This window comes from Camellia sinensis, chromosome 9 (assembly GCF_055761805.1).
Source record: "Camellia sinensis isolate YWXY chromosome 9, ASM5576180v1, whole genome shotgun sequence".
NCBI classification, from domain to species: domain Eukaryota; kingdom Viridiplantae; phylum Streptophyta; class Magnoliopsida; order Ericales; family Theaceae; genus Camellia; species Camellia sinensis.
Genome location: NC_138969.1, coordinates 3,919,641 through 3,931,028, shown reverse-complemented (window position 1 = coordinate 3,931,028; position 11,388 = coordinate 3,919,641). Strand labels below are relative to the sequence as shown.

At 32.8% G+C, this 11,388-nt stretch overlaps 1 protein-coding gene and 1 long non-coding RNA gene across 4 annotated transcripts; both read left to right on the top strand.

Annotated features, from left to right (window-relative positions):
* The first annotated feature begins 1,222 nt into the window (after positions 1-1,222).
* On the top strand, positions 1,223-3,524 carry LOC114295157 (fe(2+) transport protein 1-like). Its single transcript, XM_028239352.2, has 3 exons — positions 1,223-1,839; positions 2,036-2,183; positions 2,970-3,524. The coding sequence occupies exons 1-3, from the start codon at positions 1,228-1,230 to the stop codon at positions 3,275-3,277; spliced, it is 1,068 nt and encodes a 355-aa protein (XP_028095153.2). The 5' UTR covers positions 1,223-1,227; the 3' UTR covers positions 3,278-3,524.
* A 503-nt stretch (positions 3,525-4,027) lies between these two features.
* On the top strand, positions 4,028-11,108 carry LOC145798454 (uncharacterized). Of its 3 annotated transcripts, none has more exons than XR_014339320.1 (4): positions 4,028-4,389; positions 8,674-8,743; positions 9,289-9,366; positions 10,447-11,108. It is a non-coding gene; the product is annotated as an uncharacterized LOC145798454 (long non-coding RNA). The 3 variants fall into 3 exon arrangements; XR_014339321.1 differs by having other exon boundaries at positions 10,381-11,108; XR_014339319.1 differs by lacking the exon at positions 10,447-11,108 and having other exon boundaries at positions 4,030-4,389; positions 9,289-9,516.
* The last annotated feature ends 280 nt before the right edge of the window (positions 11,109-11,388 follow it).

Here is an 11,388-nt window from a genome sequence, read left to right as displayed (position 1 = left end):
TGGAGGGAAATAATCCTAATGATTAAATACATTTTGCCTAACCTTGAAGGCTAGCTACATGTAGCTAGTGAATGTGAGTTGAGCTAAAATGCCTAATTACATGCCTAGTGCATTGGAGTTGAAAAAAGTGAGTCATACTAGGCATTTTACCTAACAAGCATTATATGCCTAGTGCATTGAAGATGCTCAATACACGCATAAAAGAGCAAGGATCCTCTAGAGTGATTTTTCCCTAAAGTTTCCTAGAGTGCTACATTGTGTGGTTGAGATTTACTGGCAAGTCACATCAATTTTTCTGATGTGATTTGCCAGTAAATCTGAACCATACAATATAGCACTGTAGGAAACTTTAGAAAAATTTCACTCTAAAAGATTCTTGGCGCGCATTAAAAAGGTTATCCAATCATCAAATTCAATGTGGTTCTACTATATACTTGATATTGTGAGTAATATTTAATTGGGGAGGTATTATAGTGCTCGATATTTTTTTTGGGCAAATTACATATACACCCCTCCAGGTTTGACAAAATTACAGATACCCCCCTGAGGTTTGAGAAATTACGAATTCCCCCCTGAATGCTATATTTGCATAAGAAATTAGGGGGTAATTTGTTATGAAATATAAACCTCAGGGGGTAAATTGTTATGAAAATACAAACCTCAGGGGGCGGGATGTAATTTCTGAAACCTCAGGGGGGTATCTGTAATTTAACCAAACCTGGAGGGGTGTATATGTAATTTGCCCTTTTTTTTTTATTTCTAGAATTTTTTATTCCTTACCTCAAAACATCTATATTTATTAAATTTTATTTCGAAATTACTACACCAAAAGATTTTTAAATGATGGTGATTGGAATAGTAAGAGTTAAATTTGAGGAATGGGGAAAACTTTGGGTTGTTTTAGAAAGTTGGTAAAAAGTTAGTTTTTGATTTTTTATCAAATTTTTTGGCTTTTTTGGAAATGATTTGGGGAGTTGGTAAAAAATTGACTTTTTACTTTTTAGTTTAATATTTATTTATGGTGTCAAATCAAATTAAAATTATCAAAATATCCTTACTCAACATAAAAGATTTATTTTTTTATTTTTTTTTCATAGGCCCTAATTGACACTTCCCAAAGGAATTTTGTTGCGTTTTTGACAGTCACGTGACATGATGTCACATGTATCTATATATAGGTCTCCAAGACATGTTATGTGAAAAAGCCGTACAAGTAGAAGGAAGTCAATGGCTACTACACAAACACTTTTCGAGCTCATCATTTCCGTCTTCTTCATCCTCATCTCCATCTTCACATCCCAAGTTGTCTCCGTTGTTCCTGAACAATGCTCACTGGAGTCCAGCGACTGCGTGGACAAGTCCAAGGCTTTGCCACTCAAAATCATTGCCATTGCCTCCATACTAGTGACCAGCATGATAGGAGTGAGCTCGCCTCTTCTCACCCGTTCCATCCCTGTTCTCGGGCCTGATCGCAGCCTCTTCGTGATCGTGAAGGCTTTTGCAGCCGGAATCATACTAGCCACCGGGTTCATGCACGTGTTACCGGACTCTTTTGACATGTTGTCGTCGAGTTGCTTGCCTGAGAAGCCATGGCACAAGTTTCCTTTCAGTGGTTTTGTGGCAATGTTTTCGGCCATTGGGACTCTTATGGTGGATTCAATAGCGACGAGCTTGTATAGCCAGAGGAATAGAGGTGGTGGTGGGGTTATACCGGAGAACAGTGAGGTGGTGGTTGAGGGAGGAGACGAGGAGGAAGAGGTGGGTGGTGGACACGACGGCGCGGCGGTGAAGGAAGGAAGCCAAGGCACACAACTATTGCGGTATAGAGTGGTTGCCATGGTCAGTTTTCTACTTTTACATTTAATTTCCAACATCTTCTACTTACATCTCAATTTCCCTACAGATTCACAATAAATTATTTAATAATTTTAGTGTGCATCTCTATTTTATTGTTTACATTTGTTACATGTTGACTTGACACACAAGTTTATATGTTCAAGGATGTTCTTTAAGATACTAAAAGTGAGTAATGCAGGTATTGGAATTGAGAGTCATAGTTCATTCAATAGTGATAGGGCTAGCACTGGGAGCTTCAAACAACACTTGCACCATAAAGCCACTAGTGGCTGCCCTATGCTTCCATCAAATGTTTGAAGGAATGGGCCTTGGTGGTTGCATCCTCCAGCTAATTATATTTCTGCTAAGTTTTTAATTTTTTGTACTTGCATCTTATATATGGGGTCAACTTTTATTCAGTCTTATAAATTGGACCGGTTTATTTTAACATATAAGATTCATCACATATTTTAATCTAACAATTTGAGTTATTCATTTTGTAAGTTTATATATGTACATCATCTATGAAAAAATCAATTGTTACATGATTTCATCATATTTGTCATAAAAAAAATAAGCACTCTATTTTCAAAATCATACTTCGTTGTTTAATTTTTGTAAAAACAAATATGATAAAAATATGTGACTATCGAATTAATATAATATTTGTTTGAATGATTTAAACACAAAATCATATCAAATGAACAAATCAAATCATTAAATTATGACCCGTAATGGTCCCATGAGCCTAATTGGACCGGTCAAGCTATCCCATGTATATGTATTATATAGCTTCTTATATACCTTCTTTTTTATAGCTTCATATATTACGTTCTTTTCTTTTTTTTTTGTGTCTATTTTTGCTGCGATTTGGCAAGTAGGTTAGGATTAAAAAATACAAAAAGACATAATATGCTAAATAAGTTAATAAGATAAAATGTCACATCCAAATCAAAATCATTTTAATTTTTCTTTCGCAAAAAAATAAATAAGTCAAAAAATTATTTCCAACCAAACAATTAGACTAAAAAAATTCTTCCCAAACCAACCTTTATCTTATTTGTTTTGTCTGACGCCACGCTTACTTCATCTACTTTTTGTACATGTAATTGTTATTGTGTATATGTATATATAGGCTGAGTACAAGTTGATGAAGAAGGCAGTGATGGCATTCTTCTTCGCTGTAACAACACCATTTGGGATAGCACTAGGGATGGCGTTGTCAAACAGCTACAGAGAAAACAGTCCAATCTCCTTGATCACCGTTGGACTCCTCAATGCCGCCTCTGCTGGACTTCTCATCTACATGGCTCTGGTTGATCTCCTCGCCGCTGATTTCATGGGTCCTAAGTTACAAGCTAGCATTCACCTTCAAATCAAATCCTATGTTGCTGTTCTTCTAGGCGCCGGCTTGATGTCCCTCATGGCCAAATGGGCTTGATGTACCACATATATATATATATATATATATATATATATAAATTAATACTTGAGAGCACTAAAAAAGAAGCACTAAGAAAACATTAATGAGGTGGCTCTCTTTGATGTGATGTGATGTTTGTCTCTTCTATTTGTTTTTTGTTTTTTTTTTTTACATTTTTCAGCTCATTAGAGCTATTAGTGATGTGTTTTTTAATCATCTCAATCACTTTTGTATATATATATATATATGACTAATGATTGATCCATTATTGGAAAGTTGATTTGTAATTATGTGAAGAAATGCCATGAGAATAAATTATATATATATATATCTATATATATTCTATCTATGTATGCATGGTTGGTTAAACTATGTTATGTTTCAAAAAATGTAAATTGTGATGTTTCAACAAAGGTACTTATTTGTATTTTCTAAGCTAATGCTTTATATTTTATTCTACCCAATGAGGCGCACAGTCTACCAAATCCTATCCCAGAAAAAAAAAAAAAAGTTTAATTTACCTAAGTTGGTTGTAGACTGATTAGGCAATAGGTTTCATTTTTACTCTCTTGGTTGTAGACTGATTAGGCAATAGGTTGTAGACTGATTAGGCAATAAAGTTTCATTTTCCTATAATAAGGAAGCTCAGATTTTTACTCTGATGGGACTTTTGTCCCTTTGTCAATACATATACCGTTAGATTGAATCTAATCCAATGACTCACAATATCTGATCACCTTACAGTTTCCCTCTCTCTCACACACACAATTCTCTCAAGTTTTCAACACTCTTTCAAATTTTGAACACAGACGTCTCTCTCTCTCTACATTACTCTCTTCTCTCTTCATCTTCTCTGTTTCTCTATTCCTCTGAACCGCCCCAAACCCATCTCAATCCCTCTCTCTACATTACTCTCTTCATCTTCTCTCTTCATCCATTCCTTTGAACTGCCCCAACAAACCCATCTCAATCTCTCTGGCTCCGACACAGAGGTAAAGAATTTCTCTCCATCATTCGAAGGCCACAATCAAATCTGCGAACCCTCCTCCAAATCCACAGAGGTAAAGAATTTCTCTCCATCATCTGAAGACCACAGTCAGATCTGCGAACCCTCCTCCAAATCCACAGAGGTAAAGAATTTTTCTTTGTTGTTTTCTCTCATATTAATCAACAAATCGAACATTTTTGGAGATTAATCTAGATAGCTTTTTGGGATTAATCTAGATAGTTTTTTGTATTAAAATGGGACAATTTTATGGAGATTAATCTAGACATTTTTTTGTTTTGGTTGGGAAGGTTTGTTTTGGTTGCCTATTTTGCCATTATTTTTTTTTTGGGGTCTATTTATCTAGACAGCTCTGTTTTTTTATTTCTGTTTTGGGTCAGATAATTTGGGTTGCCTCAAATTTTTTTCTACATTTTAGGTTTGAACTAATATTTATAGGTGCATACACTTAATGTTGGGCTGGGTAAGGCTATACTATTTCATATTTTTTAGCTGGAATAGTTATCAAATCAAGAATTGCATTGTAAATCAAAATTCGAATTTTGCAAATCATGGATTGAATCAAAGACGATGTTAAACAATCATATATATGAATAAATAAAATAAATTGATTTGACACATGTTTTACAATAGTTCTTATAAGACATAATTACAACTTCTAATTAGAAAGGCATTGCCTTCATAGCAAGAGATGTGGGTCTATATCCTGCTAAACATAAAGTTATTTAAATACATAATATATTCTCTTGACATTAAATAGAGTAGAAACACTAAATAGAGTAGAATATGAATAAAGAGTAAGTGGGTACCCTTTATTTTAAAACCAAAAACAATTTGCAGTGTGTGTATGCTTAGCTCAAAACCTCTGAAGATGTATTTTGACATTTTCGAAAGAAAAAAAATGTTAAAAACCTGTTGGTTCTGAGAGGATGTGATTGGATCCTATTAAACCCTCTCATTGCCAAAATGATATTGAAACATGCATAAGTATTGGTTATTCTCGAAGTAAAGACATTTAGAAGTTGTATTATGACATTGTCACCAAGAAAAAAAGTAAACCTTATCGAAATCTATCCAAACCGATAGTTTCAAGAATAAGATGAATTGTAAACTATGAATCAAATTTTGACTCCTGCGAATCAATTATCTCTCAAAATAGGTTCATCCAAATATTTATGCATGATCGTGAATGGTAAGATTCTAATAACAGATATTGGAACTAACATGTGTTGAAACCCTCAAACTATTTGAGCAACTATGATACCTTAAAAGGTAAGCCAAGCAGTACCTCTATGTTAAGTTCAAGAAGCTAGAAGTGCGAAGATGATCTCTACATGCAACAAAAGAAGTGGTACCCAAGACCACTATGAAATGGCCAAATAAACCCCAAAGAAAAAGTAATTAAACAAAAATAATGGTGTTATTGAACAAAGATAATTGAAGAATTTAAACAATAATAAATAATAAAAAAAAACTGATATACCAACTCAATAAATGGTAGGAGAAGTAAATGAGCTGATAATGCTGTTATTTTTGTCTTTTTAAGAGCCCCAAACAGCAGAAACTATCGTACCTGCTTATTTTAATGGACTGCTCAAATGCGCATGCAGAAACACATCCTACCTTCATCTTCATGAGATAAAAATACTCTCTCTCTCTCTCTCTCTCTCTCTCTCTAATGAACTATATTTACATAAATCTATCTGTAATTATACAAACATGTTACATTTGTTTGTATTGATGTATGTATGTCTGTATGTTATATATATACTCAGAGCAAGATAAATTACTAGGCATGGCTTGTGGCATTACCAAACCCTTAGTGTGTTGTCATATTTTTTTTTCCATCTTTTTCATCTTATAGAATGACCCAATAAGTCATGTATTGCAAGTGTTTGATAGAATGACCCAATAAGTTTTCTTTATTTTGATTTTGGGGAATATATATAGGCACACAACTAGAACCCATTTCCTGAACAACCAATCATGTTTTTTTGTTTTGTTTTTTTATTTTTTGGTGTGAGTTTACTGGACTCAAATCAATTACGATCATTACACATGTGTTTGATAAAATGACCCAATAAGTCATGTATTGCAAGTCTTTGATAGAATGACCAAGTAAGTCATATTAAATTTATATACACCCCAAAAGCTTTTTAATGATATGCATCCAAAGTTATAATCTTAAAAAAATATCATAAATCTTCATAACTAAGGCCACTTAAATTTATAATTAAACATCACAAAATTTTATAACCAAAACCACCATGGGTTATAACCATAAACACTACAAAGTTCATCATAAATTTGAACATCACAAAATCTTATAACTAAGAGCCACAAATCATTAGAATTCTGGTGCATGTTACACATTTTTTCAATGTTTATTTTATAACCAAAACCACCATGTGTATCAAAGAATTTTTCAATGTTCGATAACCATTCTACTAAAATGTTCGATAACCAAACTTTATTAACAAAATGTTCTGATTGTTGATTTTATCAAACATTTTATGAAACTTTTTATGAAACTTTTTCACTGTGAGTATTGTTTTTCTTTAATTTTCTAGATGCATATAGGATTTTGGGTATACTTTTATGGGTTTTGCGGATTTTCCTATCCTTTGGTGCTTGGTTTTCTACCATTTTATTATGTGGCCTTTCATTTTTTTTTTAAAAAAAAAATTTCTTTGGGGTTATTTTTATTTTATATCTTAGATAATAAGATAGATGGTAGTTAATAGAATTAGATTATCATAGTACGTCGAAACTATTCTATTGATTCAAATCTGAGATATCTCCTCATTGACATGTAAGTGCTCTCTACCAATTAAATTACAGTCTAAATTTACCCCTTTTTTTTTATACAAAAATTATAATAATGTTCAATGTTCCCCCCCCTTCTCAAATAGTGTTCAATTGTCTAAAATAAGAGCAGTTCTGCAGACCATGAAAGTTTGGCCACAATTTTTGTTGTCAAAGCATGATGGACAGTCAATAATTTACTTCATGCCTCTTGGAGATGTAATTATGCATTCAATCCTTGGTTTACTTCATGCCTCTGGGTGTGCTTTTTTTCTTTCATCTGGATTCAAATGGTTTATAATCTGAAAGAGTAAGTCTTGATGATTTATTTGATCTTATAGCTTTCGGGTGTTTTTCAGCTAATTGTAACATGAATTGTCTGTCGTGTAGTTTTGTTTGACAAAGTTCATGTTTGGTGGTTATTTGGTTCTGTTTACTGAAAAACTCCAACTTTTTGTTGCTTTATGGAGGTTCAAATAATGTGATGAAATATTTTTGTTGTTCTATTATAGTCTTTGCGCTAACCATAATTATGTTTCTGGAAAGGCCCTTCCCCACCTTTCTTTATATGCATTTAACTTTGAGAGAAGTTAGGTTTGAAGTTAAACATATCCCAAAGAAGAACATATGCTAGGCTTACCATTCGTCTTAATTATGATGTAGTAATAATGTTGACATGATTTTCATTGGCACTGTTGTGTGCATGTTTCTTATAGATTTGCATTTAAGACCATTAGGTGAGTATCATCTCATGATGTGTTGATATTTAAGATGGCAGATAGACAATAATATTGAAAAATGCACTGAATTAGACTGCAACTGAACCAACTTCTGCATGGAAAAAAATTTCTATCTATATAAAAAATCAAAGGTCACTTCTCCCTACATTTATATTGCTCAAATACCGTGACGTGTGTTGAGATGAATTGCCACATGAAGAAGTTTGTTGGCCTACGATCTCTCCAGTAATTCCTACCCTATATTTCTGTTTGTGTTGTGATTGTGTGTAGTTGTTTCTTCCAGATATTCTGTTATCACCGTGTTTTCATTACTAGCGGCTTGACCAGAGTTGGCATCCTTTCAAAATTGAACCCAAATATCATTTTCAGAAAACTGTCTCATTCGAATTTGAAAATTGAACCGCCCATTTGTGGTTTGATAGTGCTCTATATTGATATGCTGGCATATACTATAATTCTGTGGCGGTGGTAGATGACGTGAACTACTTTTTCGTGGATGGGGCTTTTGCTTCTGCATATGCTGACAGATCTGAAAGAAGTTGGCATCATTTAAAAATTCCATCTTATCATTTCTAGAAGACCACTCATTTATATTTGAAAATTGACTTCCCCACCAATCTCTGGTTTGTTGCCTTGCATTCAATCTAGAGTGAATTTGTTTTTTAACATCAAAATAACTGTCAAAAATAAAAATTTGACCTAATTCTGTTGTATGTGTATTTTTTATTTTTATTTATTTATTTATTTTTGTTCTAATTTTGTTTCCACATTATGTCATTTAGTTTTAACTACTCATGAATTGCAATGTGCAACATGGAAATTGCTCTCATTGTTGTTATTATTATTGTTTTATTTCGTTTCAGGTGTCGTCTTTCAATCGCAATCTGAATTCTGCAAAGTTTCAATCGAGCATTTTTGGTACTGTTGTTCCTGGTAAGCCATCTTCCTTACAGTTGAGTAATCCACTGTTTCCTCTTTGTGCAGTTGATATTGATGTTATTTAGACTCTTCCCATTGTTATTTTGATGTCCTAAAATGCTTAACAAAACCAAGATATTTAGGTTTGTGTGAATGCATTTAACAGAGGGACAACGTTAAAACTTCTTAATATATTGAACGTTAAAACTTCTTAATATATTGAAAGTTAAGTTACTTATGTGTTTATGGGATATTTATGTGTTTCTTTGAATTGAATTAAGTGAATTGAATAGTATAGCATATTGCTCCGTGCACCAGTTCATTTTTACACTGCCATAGCCCCATGAATAGAGCTTCAAGCCCATGACCCTTTCTTTGAAAGGCTGGGTCTCTACCAATTGTTATTATACCCAGTGTGTTAGTGTTCCCCTTCAATTACTATGCATTTGTTTACACCATTAACATTTATTGTATACAGTTTTTATTTATTTATTTATTATTATTATTATTACTATTATTATTTTATGGTTAATTGATGGAATGCTTTCAATATATTTCAGGGAGGAATTTAAGGATGAGGAGATGGTTGATGTGAAGTCATTACACATCCGAAACTTTTTCTGAAGTTGAGTTTGTTGGTTAGTGCTTTGCTTTGCATTTAACAATTGTTAGGATACTCATATCCAGCAATTGTTTCTCTATCTTCTTTGATTGAAATTCATTGATTACCTAGGGACCTGTCTTAAAAAAAGATGTAATCCTAGATTTAATAGTAAACCACTTGATTATCTTTTCGCCTATTGTTATTGGTCAGTTTCCAGACAAAAGAAATTTAAAAACTATGCCAATATACTATAAGAATGTGATGGATTACAGCCCTCTAAATCTCCATTCTCAATTTTTCACAAAATCTTAAAAAAGGGTAAATTATAAATATGTCCCTTTGTTTGTAAAATATTCTCACTCTCTCTATGGGAGCTTGCATTTTAAGATTAGTATCCAGAGTTTGGTAATGAGGTGTGGTGTTGCATTTGAGTCAAACTTGGTTCTAAATCATGACACAATGCAATTATACAATTGGATTTGTTGATTGGGATTTTATTTTATTTATTTGTTTATATTTTTTGTCAGTCAAACTTGGTTCTTATGTAGTTATAATTTGATTAGCAGCAGTAGCACTAACTGGTGTGCATTTAAGTTTTAATTTCTTTTAAATTGCAGAGCACTGGCTGGTGTGCATTATTTGATATTTTAATTTTTTTTTATATTTGATTTGTTTGGAATTGTAGAGTACAGTCTATTAAATATATTTTTATAACTGCATTTTAATCTTAATATTATTTACACCGTGCCTTTAGGCACGAGCATACGCTATAAGAGAGGTAGTAGTCATACTCATACACGAGGAAATACAGTTGTTTTAGTCTTATTCAAATATGAATTTAAGAAAATATTAAGACCTTTGTATGGCCGGGTCTATTGTGAGTCTGGTTTTATAATTTGAATATTTTATTATATAAAAAAAATTTTATAAGAAAAATTAGATCGATTTTATAATCATGAGTTAGTATTCGTTGTAATGAAAATCCCTATTCATGCTTTACTTTTCATGGAAGTAGCCTCTCCTAATCTTTCATCTCTGGTCATATCAGATCGCTATGACATTACCATTCTGCCGCATAAGATATCCATTCATTCTTTCACGAATTGTGGTGCAGCATGTCCATGGATGATAAAAGCAGAATGTTAACGATAGCCAAACTCATAATTTGTCAATTGGCCTTATCCTCCTCACCATCTTCTGTCAATATCATGGTCTCTGCAGTGTTCCTCTGCCTCGCGTCCTCTCTCCAACACCAATACACCTCTACCATCGCGGCCGCCGCAACAACAACAGCAACAACCACCCACATTATCAACCTCTCTAGAATAGATGTGTGTGTTATATTTTCTTTAGTCAATTTCTTAGTATTTACCATTTCTATATCCAAAAACTAATCTCTTTTTTTGTTTGTCTAAAAAGTAAAAAATTAAATGATAAGCTTATATGAGATTCTACTACTCTCTCTCTTACCCAATTCGAAAATTACCTCTCCAAAACAGAATGATTATGTAGTTTTATCTGTTTGGTATGTTTCTATTTGGTATTTTTCCACTTTTTTTTTTTTTGGCCCAGGTGTGATATATCTTAAGTCACGGGTTATATTCTAATTCTAACGATAGCCAAATTTTTGTTTGGCCCAAGAGTGATATATCTTCAAGTTTGTTGGTGGAATTGAGGTATTGATCATCATTTCTGTTGGTGGAATTGATCTTGCAATTTATGTGTTAAGCTTTGTTAATTTGAATACATTCCTCTCTAATTTTGATTTATATTTTAATCTCATCATTAATTGTACCGTGCCTTCAAACACGGGCATACGCTAGTATATATATATTCTATCTATGTATGCATGGTTGGTTAAACAATGTTATGTTTCAAAAAATGTAAATTGTGATGTTTCAACAAAGGTACTTATTTGTATTTTCTAAGCTAATGCTTTATATTTTATTCTACCCAATGAGGCGCACAGTCTACCAAATCCTATCCCAGAAAAAAAAAAAAAAGTTTAATTTACCTAAGTTGGTTGTAGACTGATTAGGCAATAGGTTTCATTTTC

What these genes read in the sequence shown, in the direction of transcription:
- LOC114295157 (XM_028239352.2), top strand. Translation starts at nt 1,228, where the DNA reads ATGGCTACTACACAAACACTTTTCGAGCTCATCATTTCCGTCTTCTTC. An exon ending in GGTATAGAGTGGTTGCCATG is followed by an intron (nt 1,840 to 2,035) that starts GTCAGTTTTCTA and finishes TGAGTAATGCAG; the next exon opens with GTATTGGAATTGAGAGTCAT. An exon ending in CCTTGGTGGTTGCATCCTCC is followed by an intron (nt 2,184 to 2,969) that starts AGCTAATTATAT and finishes ATATGTATATAT; the next exon opens with AGGCTGAGTACAAGTTGATG.